The sequence below is a fragment of the Musa acuminata genome, chromosome BXJ2-7 (genome assembly GCF_036884655.1).
Source record: "Musa acuminata AAA Group cultivar baxijiao chromosome BXJ2-7, Cavendish_Baxijiao_AAA, whole genome shotgun sequence".
Classification (NCBI taxonomy): Eukaryota; Viridiplantae; Streptophyta; class Magnoliopsida; order Zingiberales; family Musaceae; genus Musa; species Musa acuminata.
The window spans coordinates 23,237,159-23,259,422 of NC_088344.1; the positions used below are offsets into that span (position 1 = coordinate 23,237,159).

The following is a 22,264-nucleotide window of genomic DNA, read 5'->3' on the forward strand; positions in this document are numbered from 1 at the left end:
TGAGACAACTCCAGAAGAATCTGTCGACCCAGCCGGATGAGATTCTTGCTGCACGACACAAACCACTTCCACCCCGAAAGCATACTCTCATCGACTAAAAGATTTGATTTTGCGATTAAATAAGATGGGCAGATGCATCCTACAGATCATTGCTTGGGGAATCCAACCATAACCCATTCATCGTCTTTGTTACTATATTATGATCATTGCTCGCGGCCAAAACTCAGGCAAGAAACCAATGATCACCAGCGGTTAAAAGTGGGAATACAAAAGTTGTAGATAAGATTAGCATGCAAATAAATAATTAGGAATCACTGTGAAAAGCATATCTGCCTTTGGTTGTTCCCACGTAAATCACGCCCTGAAAAGAGCTTATTATATTTGTTATTCTTCTTCCTTAGTGCTTCCGAGGATCACTGCGGGTAGGCATGAAGAATCACTCTTTTAATTGTGGAAATTCCTCTTGGAGTGGCGAACTGTAAAATCATCTAGAAAGGAAGAACAAAAGGGAAGGAGATGATATATTATTGCATGGTGGAGCCCCGTGGGACGTTCCAAGAGAAGAGGATAAGGTTTATGCTCCTTCGGGCCTCTTCTGTGGAAACTTCATACGTTTGTGGTCCGTAGAACATTGTTATTTGTGTTGGGAGTTGAGCTACGAGATAGATGCATTGAAAGAGGAGAGACAAAAGGTAGGTTTGGATGTTCACATTAAGCTGGAGAAGGAAGACGACATCGGAGTTCTATGTTTTGGAGGAAGCTTTGACCACACAAATCAAATTCTTCAGCACGGCGATATCGCGCACGAAATGGTATGGCCAACATCCTGTTGGCCGACTCATCGTGCAGGGTGATCGAATGAAACTACTCTGCGAGATCTGCTGCTGGATTCGTTCTCTTCGTCGTTTCCAACCTACACGACAGGGTTTGCTCATTTTAAACATGGCGCAGAAAGAATCTGCAAAACAGGATCTCATTTCATGCCGCAAAAGAAGACGCTTCTGAAATCAACAGCCCGAAACTGAGGAACCGAATCCTCGAACTAATTTAAACTAAGAACATCGATGTACACATCTGTTACGATAGAATTTAGACATTGTATACCATCCCCACCTCCAATGTAGATGCATGAGGAATGCTCACTGCAAAGGCCGGACCCCTGCAATTCCTCCTCAAGAAATCATACCCGACATCGATGACGAGTCTCTTAATCAAACCAGATCCACTCTTTGCCCTGACGTCGGAATGCCCCATAATGAAAGCCATGCCTGCTTCTCGGGCTTCCATCAGCTCCTGCAGCTCTTCCCTCACGCTGGAATCCATATCTGAGCTCTCAGGCACCACAAATCTCACCTTCTTTTTCCTTGCCGTGACAGTTGATTGTATCTCCTTTGACCCCGAAGGGCCAGCTGCATCTTCTGGGTCAGCATCCTCTTCACACAATCGTATTCCAGCTCCGACGACAGCCATTCTGTTATCATCCTTCTCGGATCGTTCTGCCGTGCCGCTGGGATGAGAGATGCCTGACCGGATGAACTCAGCAATGCTGAAAACTAGGTCCTTCTCAAACTCTAAATCATCCTTGTGGACGTCGTGGTACCCATACCGTGCGATGCACCTATAGACCCTGTATTCTTTTGGGCCAATTCTGCCCACGAGGAACCGCTCCTCTGGCCTGACATACGGCACCGGCACCGACTTGATGCAGAGGAACACAAGGACCTGGAGCAATTGCAGCATGTGATCAGACTTAAGTACAGCATTTCCCGTTTTGAAACTAATACCGAGATTAATATGCTAATGACGACGAAGTGTGATATGTTTACTGAGCACATCAAGGAAACTTGCATTGGATAATGTCTACCACACATCTTAACAGCAGAAAAAATAAATAAAACATGGCTAACCTGGTGAAATGCAGGGAGGTTGGTGACAAAGTGTGAAAAGATGGCTGGGATTCCTGATACCAGTTCAGTATGAATGAGACCAATGCCTCTCACACGGACAATTCCTATGTTAGGGCTGAGACCCAGGAGCCAATCGATGGAGACCTTATTCTGGATGTCGAATTCATACTTCTTGAGCGTACCGTAGTGCCACACACACATGATTACCATGAAGATAATTGAGAGGGCAATAGGGACCCAAGCACCTTCCAAAAACTTGATAAGGGACGCTGAGAAATACAGTGCCTCGATCGCTCCAAAGAAGAGGATGAAACAAACAGCCAAAAAGATGCTCCTGTGCCAGCACAGAACTATCACAAGAGACATCAAGCAGGTAGTAACCAGCATCACAGCAATTACAGCCAGCCCTGTCAAACAAAAGAACAGATCATAGATTAGGCCCGAAACATTTAGCCACATGAAGTTGTGGGAAAAAGGAATATGATTTGTCGTAGGTCATGTCTCTTAGTATTTATTTCATTATGCGAAGAATAAGCGAAAAGAAAAACGTAGATGCATACGCTCTATGGATATTGATAAATTACACCTATTTATTGGGGTTCAGTACCGAGCAGATATATCGAAACTAGGCATTTTATGATTCAATGTTGTGAACATGTGGAATATCAAGCGAGGTCACAAGAAACCTTAAAGGCCAAAAGGATCGATTTCTAATGATGGAACACGGTGTACTTGTTGTCGCAAGTCGTCCAACTCTAAACTGATATTAGGGATCCACAATCGAAGAGGTTGGCATCCAACGCCATTTGCAATAGCATGCACAAGCCGAAGTGATACTAATGTGGAAGGTGCATAAAATCCAAGCCGGAAATTGGGTAAAGTTCAAAGGACTGGCATGCAAGAGAGAAAAGGACTAATCATTTATCAGAAGATGAGTGGGCTGTATCGGGTTGAATAGACATGCTCATTATTAAATCGAGATTTCCAGATTCGTATGGCCTGATATATCGCATGGAATCTCAATAAGAGCAATTGCCAGTCACATAGCTTCCCAAGGAAATCTTTTGGTAGTCTGCTATAATGGTTTGATATGAATGCATGACTAACTTAAGTTTTAGCTCTTCACATACCTGATGCATTACCGAGGCGCTTTGTATCTCTAAAACCAACAGTAACGGCCAAGCACAATATCATTAACATCCAGTTAATCTCGGGGATGTATATTTGTCCATGTACTTTAGATGACGTGTGAACGATCTTCACCCTGGGAAAGCAGCTCAAAGCAGAGCACTGCTTGATGATCGAGAAAGTACCCGTGATAACTGCTTGGCTTCCAACAACGGCTGCCAGTATAGCTATTCCCAGAACTGGCCACCTTATTTGTTCTAACGAGATAATAACTCTACATTCAGTATACTGAAAATCAACATTGCTATGCAGATAAATTTCAAGATTCCTGATGGCATACCTGGCACTGAAACATAGAATCCGATTCGATAGTCACTTTCAATAATGTGATGTCTGGATAGATAGGCAGCTTGTCCCATATACGCTAGGATCAGTGATGGATAAACCACAGAGGTAAAAGCAATCTGCAGAGTATAAGTTAATTAGTGAAAACCAATTATCAAATATCAATTTTTCATGCATATAGAGTTGTAGCTGTCAAGATATCAAATATCAATATCAAGATTTCGGAAGTTCTAATTTTCCTTCTGTCATGCATTTTTCTTCATCCTTGGAAAAAGATGGAGTTGACTCATTGGTGCAATATCACTATATTTATGGGGATTGTCTGTGAAGAGGAGGTTGGCAGGTTATTCAGCATTTTCATTACGGGTAAATTTACAAATGTTGGCCCGGATGTAAATCCACACATCCAGTGTCGCCTTGTTTCAAAAGATAAAATTTGAATTAGCAATATTCCGATTGGGTGGTGTGGATGAAGATGGTACCAGGAAATATTTGGACAAGCTCTGACTCAAGTATAAATAAAGGCCAGAACACAAGCAAGAAGTTGCATGTAAAATGAGATGGCACATGGAAACAGTTACATGAACCAAGAAATTAGATTACCAGTTTCCAGTTTTAGTATAGATGGAACTGAGGATATCGGAAATGGGATTAAGTGTAAGCATCAATGAGATGAGGATACTAACTAGAGACTGAGAAAAAGTGGAAAGATCTTGAAGTCTGTATTCTTTTACCTGTATTGACAATTGTGAGAAATGTCCCAAATCTGCAAACATAGCTTCAGAGCCTGCATGGACAAGAGAAAGTTGCAGCATGATCCAAGAAGATAATCGAGTAGACTACCGTGGCAAATAAAATAATCCCCCCCATACCCGTGATGCACAGCAGTATGCCACCCAGGGACATCCAACCCCCTCTCTGAGTCTTCTTCAGGAATTTATACATGTAGTATGGAGAAAGTGCTTGATATACATGTGGGTTCCAGTGAAAAATGTTGTAAACACCAATCACACTGATGCATAGAAGCCAAGTGATGACAATTGGTGCAAATAGGAACCCAACCCGGTGCGTGCCATAATGTTGCAGGGCGAACAGAGCAACTAATATAAGGCATGCTACGGGAACCTCCACATCTGCACATCGATGAATGCTAAAAGTAAACATCAAGCCAGAAAGTCTGTCTAAGCATTACAAGTTGCAGGCGAGTCCGCAAAAGAGAATCTATAGAAATATCAAATGCTGGTTTATACGACCAAAAAGAGAATCAATAGCTGTGCAAAGCAACATATCATTAAAGTATCTTATTACAGCAAAATCATGTGATATAAGCCTTGGTACATTTATACTACCATTGGATTGTCAGAAGCAGCTCAGATTATACAACAGCGCCAATTACATATTTAAGAATGAACAGGCACCATTTATTAATGAGGAATGAATAGATAATTTGAACTTGTTTCTTGTCTCATGAACATATCAAAAAATTGACATTTTCTAATTTCCGTCTTTGGTAATTCTAGCAAGTAGCCTAAATTTGGTCATTTACAGGATTCTAAATTCCATGATCCTTAAAGCTTCACTCCTAAAGAAAGATTTCAAGCACAAAAATAAACAACCCTCATAGATCTTCTTTGGTAAAGAATTACAAAGGACATATCGGGGGTAATTTATTCTGTCTTATTGGTCAAAACCAGACCTGTATGACATGTAATTTAAATAAATACTAGAAGTCAGTTTGTGAAACTTGTGACTAAGAAAAGAAAAGTCTCCACATTTGTTTTTTCTCCTTTATCATAAACCTACATGCAAGGGTAGATTTTAAACACAAAAAAGGTTGCTAAAAGCACACATCTTCAGGGTGTAAGCAACCATAGGATCTCAGCATCATATAGAGCAAGTCAATCCATTGCTAGTCAAAAAAACAAAGAACAAAAAGAGGCATCATATAGGAAGCAAACTAGGCACATCCACATCATAGAAGAAGTAAACGAGAAGTGTGACAGCAACCAGATCACCTGGAAAAGCTCTAGTGGTTAGCCAAATGTGCTTGTTGTACACAACAAAAATCATTATTGCTAATCCTAACAAAATCGAGTTTGTGAATGAGTGTTCAGAATTGCCTTACACTTGTGTTGTTCCTCGGACATGGAGAGCTCGAGCCCTGAAACCGCCGAGAAAACTGCAAAGCCGCCACTGGTTGGTCAGAACATCCCCCGAGCGGCCAGAACAATGAAACGTCCCCAAAAATGGGGGAGAATCCAAAAGAAGAACGAGATATCACCAGAAATGGCTGGTGTGAGAACACCATCCCCGATAACCATGCAAGTCCCGATCAAGGCGAGAAGCAATAACAGGCGCTGCAACACATGGTGCTTCTCGAGCAGGCTCTTCACCCTTGATGCCGCAGTGTCAGCGCCCATCGGCGGAGCAGCTCCCCCACCGTCCATCTTCTTGTAAGTGGATAGCTCCTCATCAGCCAGCTGACCATTCGGCAGGAATCCGACACGGGCGTGGCGGCAGAGGAGGGAGTACAGCGCAAACGTGCCACCCTCGCCATTGTCGTCCGCCCGGAGCACGATGAGGACATACTTGAGGAGGGGGACGAGCGTGAGGGTCCAGAAGACGAAGGAGAGCACGCCGAAGATCTCCTCATTCGTCTCCGAGTGTTCTATATCCTCGGCGAAGGTGTTCTTGTATACGTACAGCGGCGACGTGCTCAGATCGCCATACACGACCCCGAGACTCTGGTAGGCTAATGTCAGCGCCGTCCTCCATGAATCCTTCTTCTGTCACGCAAATTTCACCAAAACATGGGATCAAAACAAGCCCCATAAGCCACACCAAATCAATAAAAAAGGGATCTTTTTTGAAGAAAACCCAACATACCTTTTCAGGAGTGGAGTAGCGGCCAGCTCCGGCGCCACCGCGCTCGAGATCCATCTTTGAAGAGGTCAAGAAATCACCGCACTCGCTATGTGGTTCATATTTTTAGCTCTGAGGAGGATTTCCAGAAACAAGAGAAGCCTCACCACATCGGGGACAAGAGGTGACGGGCTCTGGCGTCTGCTATTGTTCTTTTTTCCTCTTCTCTTAGAATGTTGTAATGGGCTTCGGAAAGGGGCGGTTGGGATTGTGAAGGAGACGAACAGAGAGGTCAGATGGGGGCGGGAGAGAGCATCCAGGGAGGGGTGATACGGAGAAGAGAGTTGAAGCCAAAGAGAGGAGGAGCATTAGAATATTGTGAGCAGGGGGTGAAGAGTGTGTGGGAGATTGATTTAATGGAGTTGGTGGTCATGATGCGATGGGAGGAGTAGGTGCTTCCTCACCGTGGGTTTCAGTTACAATTCAGAGGAGGGAACAGTTTCGTCTTGGCGTGTCTGCAGAGAGAGAGGTGGGGTTGGTGGTCATGAATGTGGTGGTACCGTCTTCTTCTTCCTTTTGTTCCTTTGGTGGCATTCGAAGGTGAGGATATTGAGCTGGCCTCCTGCTGTGGAAGGCACTAAAACAGGAAGAAAAGGGGAAAGAGTAACCGAAGGAAAACAAAAAACCGAAAAAAAGGTGGCTGTGGGTGCTCTAAGGCTGATCAAAAAGCAGACGGAAAGATTTGCAGCTTGTCGCAGAGCTGAGGACGGATGATTCAAGCATGCCCTTATGATTGTTCCTTGTCAACCTTTGACCTCAGAATGAAAAGAACAAGAAATGCATGGGGTAGGCTTCTCTTGCCATCTCATACGGAGATCACACAGGAACCAGCACAACTAGTTGTCTTCTCTATCGAATATGAATGCGCATGCTGCATGTTCCAATGCCTCGGTGGTCCAGATTCCCGGTGAGACACAGCTTGTGAATCATTGCGACTCGAACAGAAATGGGATGATCCATTTATTGGATTGGCCGTTCCCATCAATTGGTTAAAATCTTCAGTTACCTTTCTGAATCTTCACATGATACATGAACTGATGCATTTCCCAAATAATTCACACTCGAGAATGCAGTGCATGAACTCGGTTGGCTAGACGAGCTCAGCTGCATCTCCTTCATGTTCATCCTGTATCTTCCGGTTCGCTGCTAGACGAGCACATTACAGCAGGATGAATCTTCAAGCTTCCCGAAAAGGTATCGAGGACCGTCGACGACTCATTGTGCCAAGGCTAAAAGGCAGGCTTGGAGCTACACCACCAAGTCGTGGGATTAGCACCATGGGATGGTGTTGCTCTGGTCACTACATATTTGTTAAAGCTCCTTTTTATGGAGGGAGCACTACATCACGCTCGCTAGGAAACCCATACATCATCCTTGGCGCAAACTGAAAGCTGTAGCGGTGGTCACTTGCCAAGATCCCAAGCAGTTGCCATGAAATATATGTGAAGACATCCAACTGTGATTCTGTCAACCGGAACACGATCGGAGTATAGTAAGGAACAGAATCGGAGTTCAGTAAGGTTCGATGAAGCTGTAAAAGGAACAAAAAGAGAGAGAGAGAGAGAGAGAGAGAGAGAGAGAGGGAGGAAAAAAACTACGTACTCACCAACATTAAATAGATCAATGAGCAAGGAATCATATGCCGATTTTTCACGAATTTTCTGGTTAAAGCGAACATTATCACTTCCTGGCTTTGCTAAAGGAGCAAACCTCAACATGTCTCCACCAATTACGAGCAATATGTTAATCCAAAAAGCATCCTTGTTGAGGTTTATTTGGGGACTAGTTGTTCTCGTGACTCACAGGGCACTGAGGAGCGAGGAGGACCAACATGCATTTCTTTTCCCCTCGCAGTACCACGAGATCATTGTCAAACCACTGCTATCATCTATCATATCAAAGTAGTAGGTCTACATTAATGGTAGACATGCATTAGATTCACAATCAATTCACTCATTTACTCCTCTCTCTCTCTCTCTCTCTCTCTCTCTCTGTCTGTGAATTTTCCAAATGGTGTTAGGATAGGAATAATATGTCTCTGGCACAGTCCAACAACATTCATGCTCACTGCTTCCTTCGGTGCACTCTGCTGATACATAAACTAGGGGATTGCAAGAGACAAATAGCATGTTTTGTGATGCACACAACCGACCACACGCATCAGTACAACTCAACTGGCACAGCCCTCTCGTTGTTTATGTAACATTAGTTGAATGAGGAGCTTGATTCAAGGACAGGGGAAAGAGGTGAGAAGGTTTCTCTCGACTCCTATCATGGATGGATGTAGATAGATAGATAGAGCTCTCTCTCTCTCTCTCTCTCTCTCTCTCTCTCTGTCTAAATCCAGATAGATGGAGACAAACAGAGGTACAGAAACAAATATGTATTCGGTCAAAGTTGGCAAGCCGTCACCAACATCCCACCCCGAGGAACAAAAGGCAACGCTTGATATCTTGTCCAAGGCATGCATGAAACCATCTCGAGCTTGCGTTGTCTTGTGCATCTTTCCGTGAGGGATTGGGATCAAGCTCCTGACCATGCTGACCCAAACTCTCTCTCTCTCTCTCTCTCATGATCCGATCTTTCCTTGTCGACATGCTTATCCCTTCCTTTCAAGTCTTTCTTTTTGGTTTCATGTCACTTGCATGTTGATATTATCCCCCTTTTATATTATTATTGTGACTGATAAGGTTAGGTGTGATGTGGGCTTGGCGTCTTTTGACTCACTTTGAATTCACATGAATCTTTTTGTCTTCATCTCTCTCTCTTTCTTTTCAAAGCTATCACTTTCACCGCTGAAAAGACACCATATTAAACACTGCAAGTAAAGTATCTCTTTTGGAAGAGTAGAAGAGCTATTCTTTGTGATATAACTTTGGCCAATATTAACCATTAAATTTATGCGTGAGATGGAATTAGAAATAAAATAAAAGATTAATTTTAGGTGACTGAGTTAGATTTGGCCTATAATTAATGCGGATCAACCAAATCGTCCCGTAAAGAAAGGAAGGTCGTTCCGTGCGTTTCTCGGCCCAATTCGAGCCCGATTTGTTGTTTATTGGATGGGCTTCGAGGCCCTTTAGTTTGAATTTTTTCGGATACATATAGAATCCGGTTCGGACACTAATTTCGGATCCAAATGGTACCCGCCCGCCCGCCCGCCCGATATCAACTCACCCAGCCGGCTTTATATTTTCTTCCACCGTAAAACCCTAACTCGGCAAAGGAAATCCCTTCTCGAGGTTCTCCCACCGGCGAATCTACAATCTTTCGAGGTAATCCCGATGTTCTTTGCATCTCGTTCCTTCCCCGCTTCTCTCTCTCTCTCTCTCTCTCTCTCTGTCGTCGGTTTCTGCGGGACCTGGATTTGAAGGCGTCGCGTCGGTGTTGTCATCTGTTACATTCGTTTTCTTTTCCTGTTTCCTGGTTGGGGACATCGTCTTGCGTTGTCGTGCGGTACCTGAAGGGGAGAAGAAAAGAACGCAGGATGCGAAGAAAGGGCTTCTTGATTGGGTTTCGAATGACATATATTACATATTGTTTTGTTGCGATTCCTTATGTTGGATGGTGATAAGGGTTTCTTGGCGGTTTTGTGCTCTTTGTTTGACGTGTTTCTTGCTAATCCATCACAACTTCCGAAATATTAGTATTCTTGGATAATGTTAAGATCGCTGCTTGATAGGAATGATTTGTGATAAATACTATTGATCACGCCGAGAAGGGTTCTCTTTAAAGATAATTTGTGGAAAGAAAGAGGTGAACATTTAGCTGCATATCTTCTTGTGAGACTTTTATTTTTGTAATCACCTAGTTCATCACGGGATGTTTCTTGATCTTGAAAAACGTATAAATTTAAATCCTTCATAATTCCTTGAATGTTTTGGTATTCTTGAACCTAAGGATCTGCTTTATCATGTCAAAAGGAAAAAAATTGAATTGATCATAGAATGTTGGTTGATCCAACCATAATTGAATTGTTGAGCTCTCAATGGGACATGTTAGCATGTAATGAAATATTTCGTTGGAGTTCCATGCTTTATTGAATTCAAGATACCATCGCCATAGCTTTCGATGGTGCAAGATGTATGGTCTTTCTTATGTTTTAAGATGTTGATGCTTGAAATTGGTTACCATTATAAAACTTTTTTGTTTGACAGGTGGTAGGTATATGTGGGCCATATTTCTGTTTGAAGCTCATTGATGTTTTGCTGTTTTCTTAGGAGGACTTGTCTTAGGTTTTACGAAGATCATGTTAGGTCTTGAATTTTTTGGTGAATGTTTGCCAAACTCTACTAGCACTAGTAATACTGACGTGGCAAAACGACCATGGAATAGATCTTGAAAATTACAGTTTCATGTGTAATCAAATAATTTTTTTTGTTTATCCATCCCAAAATGACTATGTAATCGATCTTACTATCTTGCGATTCATCTGAACTTAGAATGTGTTTAAAGTTGTAATACATTACCAATAATGATTACTTGTACCCTTTTTTCCTTTCTTTTCTCCAGATTCTCTCATCATTTTATTGCTTATGAATCTGGTTTCTCTATTCCCTCTTCCGCTTTTCCATATCCTTGTCATTTCTGGCATGTGTTCTTATTCCTTATTGGTTCAGTATTTTTAGTTAAACTAGACGTAGTCTTTAAATCTTCCAAACCTTATTTTAGAAATCATATAGAATTATTGCCTTATTTTATTCTTAAAATGTTTTTATAAATTACGAGGTTATTTGTCTCTCACTAGAATTTTGTTTATTCACATCTCTTTCCACATGCTCATTATTGTTATTATTATAATCAGAACTTTAGATCACTATTGCTTTCTTTGTGTCATTGATCTTTCAGGTAAAAACTGGTCATTCTTTAGAAACTTGTAATGTTCTTTCTTCTTTTTGTTCATATTCATTGTTTTCTACACATACAAATATATATATATATATATATATATATATATATATCTTGCATTGTACTTTTTTCTAGTGTGCCAAACCCACTTTCCAAAGGGTCAAGTGTTTGAAACCTCATCCGACATGTTTTTAAACCTAAAACATTGATAGTAATGGTGTATGAGACTCACTTACCAATGTTTGAGGGTTCAAAACCTCATAGATATATTTTTGAAGTTGCTAGCTTAATTGATGATTAAAACCCACCATCACTTACCCTTTGCGAAGAAAAAAACTTGCAGGCATTCTATCTTCCAATTATTTACATCTCAATTTCAATTTTAGGGGTATCTAATTTTCAAGTCAAATCACTACTAGCAATAACAACATCTGCTAGTGTAGGTGTATGCAAGTATATTTGACTCCTTTTATATTATTTTAACAATTTTTTTTTCATGGTTTATTCTTATTAGGTTGGCAATCATTGTTCCAAAATGTCTCGAGTTTACGTTGGAAACCTGGATTCACGAGTCAGTGAAAGAGAACTAGAAGATGAATTCCGTGCATTCGGTGTACTTCGAAGGTGGACATTTTAATGAAATCAATAGTTTTCATTTATGTCAGTACCTTAATTTTGATAGCTGGGCATGTATGATCTGAAATTGTTTATTTTTTTTTCTTGTCAATATGTTTTTTATTTGTTGATCTGACTTGCTTTATGGAAGCATTGAGTTTCATATTGATCATTTGAGCTCGAGGCTCTTGCATACCTTGATATCTCCTTTTTGCACAAATATCAAAATATTTGTCTTTATCTTGATTTATTCTGAGAATCTTTGGTTGCATCTAGTGAAGGGTGTATGTCGAGAGGATTGCTTAAGCAAGATTGCAAGACTAATCAATGCAGAACTTAGTAGGATCAACACAATTAGCACTAATTTAAGTATGAAATCCAAAGCTGATGCATGAATATTTAAGCAAACACTTCAGGGAAAGGAAGATGACACTAACTAATGCAGAATTAATTGCATTTTTAACGATCTTCTATGAACGAGTTGATGCCATAGTTTGTTCAAGCAAGACTCAGAAGGTTGGTATTGATGATTGATTCCAGCTGTTAGACATTCTTATGCTCTATGCAATAAAACCATTGCCTAGTCGTAATGCTACCGTATACTTGTTTTGTATATCGTATTGGGATGCCTATTATTTATATCTGTTTAATTAGTTTTGTAATTCACTCCTACAGATAGATGTCATCTCAACTTTTGTTTGTTGGTCGCCATGTGTAAATGTTCAGTCATCTCTTGATCTTTGTGTATTAAATTGCATGGGTTGACTATGTCAATAGTCTATATAAATTTGTGGTGTTGAGCTCATGAAAACATGATAGGTCTTTATTTTTCATGCTCCTGTATATGTTTATAAAATACATGCGATCGCTTATTATATTGTTATGGTTGGTTGAAAACTTGATGTGATATGATGCTCGGAACCATGTTGTTCGAGCATGTGCAGTGTTTGGGTTGCTCGGAGACCACCTGGTTATGGTTTTGTTGAATTTGATGACCGAAGAGATGCCTTGGATGCCATCCGTGACATAGATGGTACACAAGTTCTTGTGCTTTATTTTCCTTACATTATATGATACTCAGATCACCTAAATCTCAAACATTGTCTGTTCTTATATCATGCCCTTCCTCCTCAACAATATTATACTTCTATGTTTTAGACCATGGGAAATATCACTTTTGGTTAACTAATATATAATGCTTCATATTTTTTGTGTTTTTAGTTACTCATTTTAGATTTTATTCTTTTCTGCATTGTTTTTGGTTCACATCTTTCTGAAATTTTGTTCTTGTTGCAGTTGGGTGGAACAAGCACAACCAATATTTTGTAAGACTAATAGTATCAAATAATAATACTTTTTTATTTTAGACAATGGAAGCTTCGGATTTGGTAGATTTCAAAATTGACATTGTTGGAGGAATTAACACATAGAAATGTTAGATGTTGTTTGCTTTATGAAAATAGTCCTCTACAAGACCTAGATGTATTTGGTTCATGTCAGAATGGGTGTCAGAATTAATTTTAAAAACCACTGAGACCGGATTCAGAAAGATCAAAGTTTCTTGGCCTGCTTGGTTGATGTACTCTGAGATCATGAGAAGGATGATCGGCCCTTTTTCCATGTTTGGTTTCTGATCACAGAGTGCCCCATAGACTAAAAGAAATATTTTGGTATGAAGTTTCTCCAATCATGCTTTATGGATTTAAGTGTTGGATAGGTACAGAACATTAATTAGGTGTATTCTCGGTAGAGGTTAAAATAAGAACCATCTAGATGATATGTACACATCAAAGGAGACATAGATGCTATGATTAGTTGAAGTGAGTTGACAGAGAATCATCTAGATGACAAACACTTCATAGGGGACCTATTGATGGTATGCTTAGATGAGGTGAGTTGATTAACATTAGTGGTGTGGAATAGTGATAGAAGGAGACCTAAAAAGAATTTAGTAGAAATTTTGTTGTCGATTTAACTAGAGATTTTGTCATCTGCGGAGTAACGAGAAAGATAATGTAGTCAACTTCAAATATTTGTGACATCATGACTTGTTGCTCTTGTTATAATAGTTTATATGTTTTAATATCTATATTATCATTGGTCATGTTATTGTAGGTCTGAGTGTAAAACTTGTAGTACTTATTATGGAAAGAAGGCAAGAGATAAGGAGGTTTGATATCTCTAGAAATCGTTGTATCCTTATAAACAGATACATTGGAGCATACTCGACAATTTGAGAATGAGATAATGGCACCAGCAAGAGAAAGCATTGCACAAATAATAGGTCTTTTGCATATGGAATTTAGTGGTGGTTGTGTGAAATAAAACAGTCAGGTTTGCACAAGGGAGAGGTTTGCTGCTGACCAAGGAATTTAGTGGTTTCCAGAAAATAATACAAGTGAGTTCACTGATTTGTGAAGAATAAACAAGCAGTAGTTGATTCTGGTAGTTATGGCAAAGGGTAGAGGAGAAGAAAGAATAGAGAAATAGAAGGTCAATGCTACCCATCGCTATCATCTATCCTCTAGCAAACAGGTAGATGTTGTCTCGCTAACATTCATGGTGATTGCTTCCTACGGTGATTGCTTCCTACGACTGCTTCAGTGAGATCACTGGCCATTGCAGGATCCTGTTGGTTGTTGTCTATTGACATGCAGTTGGCCAGTTGATAGCAGGCAGTCGATGGTCAGCAAGGGTTCATATTAATTATTGTAATTCTTTTGTCCTACTCAGTGCAGTCAAAAGTGCTAGGCGCCACGGTCCCAAAATGCCTGAGGGCCTTAGCATGATTAATTTAAAAATTATATATCATGATTAATAAAAATAAACTAAAACAAAAATGACACATCAAGATTCAAACTTGCATTCATTTGAAGTACCAAACTACATTGTCCATATCCAATAACAAAATGACAAAATAAAACAAGATTAACATCAAAGGTCATTAAAGTCTGGTTCATCATCTTCAATCTTGTCACCATCTAAAGCTGCAACAACAATCCAAAATACTAAAAAGTAGCACTAATCACTACAGCAATAGCAATAATAATCGACATTTTACTACTGATTCACTACAACAGGCAGCAGCTGTTGTCACAAACGTAGACAAACAACAAAGACTAACAGCAAAGCAGACGGCTATTCTAAGTTCAAATTGACAAACAATGATGAAGTGGCAGTGGTGAACGGGGAAGAGGGAAGAGGCTGTAGGAGGGCTGCATGAATGGGGAAGAAGGCAGCAGTGAACGGGGAAGAAGGCTGCTGTGAACGGGGAAGGAGGGGAAGAGAGAGAGGGACGAGGGAGGAGAGAGATAGAGATAACCAGGAGGGAGGGGAAGAAGCCAACACAACTGCCTTCGGAGGAAGATGTTGCCGTTGTCGCTGCCGCTGTTGCCGGAGGAAGACGCTGTCTCTGCTGCCGTCGTTCTGTCACGGACAAACTCCTAAACAAGGTGTTTGATGTAATGTTTATATCTGTCTGTGTCTGTTGGCATGTTCATGCCTTGTACAACATGTAAAGGGGCGGCCGAAGGCTTAATAGTCCTATTTTAGTTGGGTTGGTGGCCTCTTTAGGCTTGTAAATAAAGGTTGTGTCATGTGGACACGTGCGAGAGCTTTTCGGTCTGTAATGGATCATTTTACCCTTTGTTGTGCCACTGTTCAGAGCTTGTAAAGTCTGTTTGTAATTTGCATTGTTTATGAAGTGTTTTTCGGAGATGTTTGCTTGTGGATCCCGATTGAGGCGTTCTCTCTTGCCCGTTCTCTCTTTTGTTGGTCCTAAGGGACAATGGGAGTCTTCGGGGAGGCTGACCTTTGCGGATGGACACGCAAGGGTGCCGCACGACTTAGGCAAAACCAGCTAAGTCCGTGTCATATGGTATCAGAGCGGGACAAACACTCATAGAAACACTTGACATGCAAACGTGGGGGACCTAGCGGGGCTGCGTTGAGGGCAGTCAACACACGCGCGACCGTTTGAGGGAAAATGGGCATGGAGATGTAGGGAAAAGAGTCGCTCAGAGGAGCGGGCATCTGAGATTGGCATTCAGAGGAATGACCAACCCTTCGCGCAAGAGGCACCACGAGAACAGGCAAGCTTGGAAGAATTTGGAGCGCACAAAGGTTGGGATGGCTGAGTTTGAGCTACGGCTCAACGTTGACAACTATACTTGATGGTGCTCTAGGCAAGCGAGGCGCTTGGCAAGAATGAGACCATCCAAGGTGGAATGAGTTGCTCAACGACCAAAAGAGTTATGCAAAGCTCACAGAGGTGAGGGGAATTGCTAACTCGAAGAATTTGGTACTCATGAATGGGCTTGTATGCGGACGATGGAATGTTCGTGGCCATCCCAAGGCGATCGAGACTCGGCGCCATGGAGCATTGAAACTTTCTCTTCGGCATGCGAAGGATACGTCCGGAGGAGGTTGAAGTGTGCAACGAGTTCAGCATGTTGCTAGGCCTTGAGGGGTGCAGCGGTGGCTGTATTGATGTGGAGGCGCAATCTAGCAAGTGCGTTTGCAAGAGGCAAAACAATGCACAGTTTGTTCAGCAGATCGGAGTAGTCCAAGGGGATGGTGGTCTCCGAAACGAAGAGAGATGTTGCTCCAACGGGATAGTTATCCAGGAGGGGTAAGTCTCGGCTCTCCAGAGGGAGAATCATGTGAGACGGACCTCACAAGTTGAGGAGGAGTACCTCAACAAACAATAACTCCACGAAGCTCGATGGACTGAGCAAGCGGCGAGGAGTCGTCGCATGATCTCGCTTGAGAGAATGCATTGGTGGATGCATTGCGAGATCAAGTGGGGGAGCAACCTGAAGCAACTTAAATGAAGGCACACTTGGAGTCGATGTGGAGATCGGACTCAAGGGAGGGCTGACCCGTGGAATGGTGGGCGCGAGGGCCACTATCGACTCAATGCAAAAACGTGGAGTGGAGCAACTTGGGTGTAACTTGGCGAAGTACCCAAGCCGCATGAAGGGAGCCAGCATAGAAGTTGGAACATGGAGCAGAGGCACAGTGCTTTCCTTGGACAGAGATCAAGGACATGAACTCTTGTAGAGGTAAGAGCGGGATCATGTTGTTCCATGGGCCATTCATTCTGTCGGAGTGGACTCATCTTGCATGGTGCCAAAGACGAAGGGAGCTTCTGGGCACATGCACCTTATCTCGGAGGAGCATTTGATGGAGGAACTAAGGCGACTCAATTTGCGGAGGCGAAGTTGGGTTCAGAAGGCCTTAGCACGGGGCAAGAGGACGCAGAGGCGGGTACTCTTGAAGAATATGCCACAGTGTTGCCATTCGAGTTGCTATGAAGGAAGCGGTGTGCAGCGGAGATTGTGCTGGTAGGGGCAGAGGCCCAGGATCCAGACAATGGTGCACAAATTACAGTGAAGTCGGTGGACTTCGGGAGCTACTAGGCGACGGACTGTCCTAGAGCGGTGCTTCATCTAGGTGTGACCCAAGAGTGGGTGGATGAAGGTCGATTGCCAAAGGAGCGAACAAAATCGAAGGTGGAGGAGACCCTGCGATGTATTGGCAGAGGACACACATGGAGGGTTCACAATTCGAGTTTATTCCACAAGGATCAGAATGCAATGGAGATGTCACCAGGAGGCGACATGGTGCAGCGGATCGTGGTGGAACAGTTCGTGGCAATGCGACACACACGACATAGTCCCGGGAGGGACTGGATCATATGGAGGTATGATCGGGAGCTACTAGAAGCTCCACTTCGGTGAACAACACGACGGCAAGAAGGGCTATGGATTCAAGGAGTGAAGGCCATGGTACCGCAGAGGCGAGTCTTCCGGGCGTGTATCGAATTTTGCATCGGATGAAAACCTTGGTTATCAGCATATGGGGGCTGTGTTCCACTAAGGGAAAAGTTCAAATGCAAGTACCAGTGAGTTCCATGGGAGGGACTTGATCATGCAGAGGTATGATCGAAGCAGCTGGAGAGTTGGACTGCTCCAGAGCTCATATTTGCTTAAGGGGAGCCCGGCAAGTCAGAGGACAAGGCCGAGTAAGCGAACGTTGCTACCAAGGAAGCTAAGGAGAACAGAATCAGTGCAAACCCTACAACGTGATGGCAGAGGCCATGCATGGGAGTTGCAGTCTGTCTTTCCATCGACCAAATGGACTGCTTGGAGAACACAGAGGTGTTGAAGCAGGGGGTCGAAAGGGGCGAGGAAGCGACGACGAGTCCAGAGGGACTTAGCTACCCAAAATCAAGGATCAGTTAGAATGGAGGTGGACTCAGAGGAGTGCCACAGAGACATATCTACTGATCGTGAAGAAAAGGGATGCAGATGCGAGGCGACGGATAGTAGGACCATGGGCATGGCAGCGCCATGGTACCGCAGAGGCGGGACTTCCGTGAAAGTCATTGATCCCTTGCTCTCATGGAGGGAGAGCGCTTGGTCGTGAAAGGGGCCGAGGAGGTAGAGAATGCAGAGGCAATCTTCAAGTACCGAGACAAGGCAGAAGGGCAGAGGTCGAAGAACTTCGTAAGACCGGTGTCAACAAGTTTCTCATCAAGATAGCCGTAAGTGAAGGACTTCGGGTCATGCAAGAGTGTACGACCAAGGAACGAAGCAAGCAGTCCGCGGTGCTGTACCTTTGCTACTCAGTGGAGTAGGTGACAAGGTTGATGGAGAAGACGGTACAATCCCAGAGGCGACCTCATCTATCAGAGAATTACTCCAAGTTGGGGTGAAAACTTCCCGCATTCCAGAAGTTCGATGGCATTGAGAAGGTGAATCACAGTAGCTAACTCAATGCAAGGAGTGCAAACACTTCATGTGCTTCAGAAGTGTGAGCAAAGAGCAGGCGAAGGCCAGTAACCAGCTTGATGCATGAAGTACAACCTCGAGGAGGCGGGCGAAGTCAAGTAACCTTTGCCTTCTCAACTCTTAAGAGAATGGGCGAAACCGAGTACCCCAGTTCTCTTATTTATCCAGCAGAGGAGCTCTGCACAAGTTCAAAGACCCTTCGAGGACAATGGAAGACAATAGTTGTCAAATCCTCACCAACGGTGATCAGTGCTACTGAGAGTAGATTGTTCGCTTCATTTCCCAACGAAATGCCAATCGAAAGCGGAAGTGATGCGAACCTATTTGGATGTGACAACTAACTGAAAGAAGAGTCAATGAACAAATTTTGTGGAGGAAGGACCCAAAACTTTAGAAGTTTGCGAGGCGATGCTCGTTAAAGCTCCAACAAGCATCCACCCAGTTCAAGCAGCATGTGAAAATTTTGAGAAACTGGCGCAGTAAGAATGGTCTTTTCCTTCATTTGGTGGATCCGCAGGAATCAACGTGGATCAACACAACTCAGCCAACCCCACACGAGAGTCAGAGTCATTGGCGAGTTGAAGCAGCATGGCGGATCAAAGGTTCGACTACTCAAAAACAGCAGCGGAGAGCAGCTGGGAGCCAGGAGGCGCATTGCAGTTGGAGCCGAAGATTAAAGACTCAGCAAAGGCGAAGAGTTGCAGTGTTCACAAAGGCTTCGACGAGGACGTCGAAGGGATAAGTGGGGGAGAATGTCACGGACAAACTTCTAAACAAGATGTTTGATGTAATGCTTATATCTGTCCGTGTCTGTTGGCATGTTCATGCCTTGTACAACATGTAAAGGGGCGGCCGAAGGCTTAATAGTCCCATTTTAGTTGGGTTGGTGGCCTCTTTAGGCTTGTAAATAAAGGTTGTGTCATGTGGACACGTGCGAGAGCTTTTCGGTCTGTAATGGACCATTTTACCCTTTGTTGTGCCACTGTTCAGAGCTTGTAAAGTTTGTTTGTAATTTGCATTGTTTATGAAGTGTTTTTCGGAGATGTTTGCTTGTGGATCCCGATTGAGGCGTTCTCTCTTGTCCGTTCTCTCTTTTGTTGGTCCTAAGGGACAATGGGAGTCTTCGGGGAGGCTGACCTTTGCGGACGGACACGCAAGGGTGCCGCACGACTTAGGCAAAACCAGCTAAGTCCGTGTCAGTTCGTCGATGGGAGGAACTTCGTCACCATGAAGAAACAAAGTGAGAAAGGGTTTCTACGTTAGGGCTCGTGCGTGGATGGGTTTCAATCAAACTTCGCAATCGTGGTGATGGCATCTCTCTCATATAATGCATTTTGAACAAACTAGGGGTTCTCATGGCCATCATCAAATTATTATGTGCTCAATTGCTGTCTTCACTGACTTCGATGTCACTATTATGCGCAAGACAAGAAGCCTGATGTGGGGAGAGGAGTAAAATTTATAAATGTTTGATGTATGGATACATATATCTGAAAGACATTATATTCGTGACATGATAGCATATGCACTTATGTTAAAGATACAGCTTATTCTTTTGTATTGGTCCAGGAGCCCATCTTGGTAAATAAATCCATGAGCTCTTCTTTTTCAATTTTGATTCTGTTGTGACCATTTGGTTTGTAATTCCGCTTGGTTGGTGGACATCTTTTTGAAGTATGCTGAATTTTTTGTTGTTTATTTTCAGCACTGCATGCTAATCTTATTTTAATTCAATTTTTTTCCATCCTTTAAAAAAGCTGTGGAGAGACAAAATCGTTGAAGCATATAGTTTGTAAGCTATTGTTGTGGTTTGTTTAGTTCTTCTTTGGAATTGAAAGAGCAAGAGTAACTTTCTGAATTTATCTTCATTTTCTGAATTTTTGTGTGAAAGTGAAAATTACATTTTTTTTTCCTGCAACTACTAGTCTTCATTTCTCATCTAGGTGTTAATTGTATCCAAATTCTGTTTCATTTTTGTAACATAAACTTTGTTGGCTTTTATTATAGGGAAACATGGGTGGCGTGTGGAACTTTCTCATAATTCTAAGGCTGGAGGTGGCGGTCGTGGTGGTCGAGGGCGAGGTGGAGGTGGAGGTGGGGACATGAACTGTTACGAGTGTGGCGAACCTGGTCATTTTGCCCGAGAGTGCAAATTGCGGATTGGCACAGGGGGATTGGGAAGCGGAAGGCGTCGAAGCCCTAGCCCACCTCGCTATCGACGAAGCCCTAGCTATGGTCGTGGGTATGATTTTTGTTATGTAATGTTAATTATACTTAACCTCATTTCGCTGTTTATAAAGTTATATAAGTTATTATACAAAGTTAGTTATATATATCTATTACATGTATTACTACATGGATTTTAGCTTTTTTTGTGAAATGTGTAAAACCTTTTTTGTTTTTGGGTCAGCAGAAGTCGTAGTCCACGAGGGAGAAGATCCCCTCGTCGCAGCTATTCACCTCGGAGTCGGTCACCGGCATATCGTCGTGATGATTCTCCTTATGGTAACAAGTATGTTGTCTGAGCTGTGTGATACCATCTAGTGGAGATTAGGATCTCGTCGTTTTGATTTTCATGAATGTGTTGTTGATCATCATTTCATTTTTATCAGAAGTCCTGGCAGGGATAGACGTCGTAGCAATTCTCCTCGCCGTGACAAGAGCCACAGCCGTTCACCACCAGCATATCGTCGTCAAGACTCTCCCCCCTATGCCAATGGGTGTGTGACAGTCTGTAGTTATTACTTTGAACATAGGGACGACCTCTTAACCTGTATACATAGCAATTGTGTATGTAGTTGCCACAGTATTGATGCCAAAGATTTTTCTGCAGGGATGGGAAACGCAGCAGGAGCCGGAGCCGGAGCTAAAGGACACCATGTTTCTGAAAAATCCAACCAAATTTGTCTCACTGTAGGACCTGAAGGGACCAATGGATGTCCTATGATCATTAATTGGCTTAAAGTGGTTAAATTGTGGACTCTCGGAGCTTTGGATTCTTCACCTTTTAGTTGGAGCACTTTCAGCTTGCTGGCATGGCATGGCATGGCATTTGGAGAGGTTATTTTCCTCGTGGCTTTCTTATTCTTATATAAGTATATTAAGGTCTTTAACATGAGCGTGCCCCTTTATTTTTTTTTGTTTGTTTGAGGTGTTCTGCTATGGTATAGAACGGCAGCACCCATGGGATCCCTCGCATCATCATCATCATCATCTCGGGTTTTCTTCTGCTTTTGTGCTTCTCATCATCTTTTCCTGCTAAGGCAGCAACCGTGGGATCTCTCTCCTCGCTGCTTGGGGTTTTCTGCTTTTGTGCCTCGCACGACCTATTTAATGGGGGTATACCTCACCACCACCATCACCACCACCACCACCACCACCACCATCATTGTTGATGGTGGTATTGTGGTTCTCTCATTGTTGATGCATCACCGAGGTCAGAAACTCTGCTTCACCGCTAGGGCATACATAGAGAGCAACGTCTCTTTTGCTGGGATGCTCCTTTTTTTATAGGGCACTAGCGTCGTCTTCAGGTACTGTCTTACCTTGATAAATTAGCCTGTGGGTGCTAATGATGAGATATCAGACACATCCAACTTGATCTCACTGATGATCTCATCATTGGTTTCAAACAAGCATAGCTTTCAGTTTGTGTCGTGCCGTGTTTTTCTTTAGTAATTTGAACAGAGTTATTACAAATGTGTT

General features: G+C 42.8%; 2 protein-coding genes across 6 annotated transcripts; one reads left to right on the top strand and one right to left on the bottom strand.

The window, feature by feature from the left end:
• Window positions 1-959: 959 nt before the first annotated feature.
• Window positions 960-6,907, bottom strand: LOC135617425 (potassium transporter 6-like). Of its 2 annotated transcripts, none has more exons than XM_065117603.1 (9): window positions 6,267-6,907; window positions 5,662-6,166; window positions 5,506-5,559; window positions 4,253-4,513; window positions 4,115-4,167; window positions 3,376-3,499; window positions 3,038-3,292; window positions 1,908-2,314; window positions 960-1,722 (listed from the first exon to the last, which is right to left on the bottom strand). In XM_065117603.1, the coding sequence occupies exons 1-9, from the start codon at window positions 6,318-6,320 to the stop codon at window positions 1,090-1,092; spliced, it is 2,346 nt and encodes a 781-aa protein (XP_064973675.1). In that variant the 5' UTR covers window positions 6,321-6,907; the 3' UTR covers window positions 960-1,089. The 2 variants fall into 2 exon arrangements, with proteins under 2 accessions (XP_064973675.1, XP_064973676.1); XM_065117604.1 differs by having other exon boundaries at window positions 5,662-6,163; window positions 6,267-6,468.
• A 2,551-nt stretch (window positions 6,908-9,458) lies between these two features.
• Window positions 9,459-21,595, top strand: LOC135582695 (serine/arginine-rich splicing factor RSZ22A-like). Of its 4 annotated transcripts, none has more exons than XM_065117608.1 (7): window positions 9,459-9,577; window positions 11,665-11,774; window positions 12,710-12,798; window positions 20,567-20,801; window positions 20,970-21,071; window positions 21,172-21,279; window positions 21,393-21,595. In XM_065117608.1, the coding sequence occupies exons 2-7, from the start codon at window positions 11,686-11,688 to the stop codon at window positions 21,427-21,429; spliced, it is 660 nt and encodes a 219-aa protein (XP_064973680.1). In that variant the 5' UTR covers window positions 9,459-9,577; window positions 11,665-11,685; the 3' UTR covers window positions 21,430-21,595. The 4 variants fall into 4 exon arrangements, with proteins under 4 accessions (XP_064973680.1, XP_064973682.1, XP_064973681.1 ...); XM_065117610.1 differs by having other exon boundaries at window positions 21,175-21,279; XM_065117609.1 differs by having other exon boundaries at window positions 20,973-21,071.
• The last annotated feature ends 669 nt before the right edge of the window (window positions 21,596-22,264 follow it).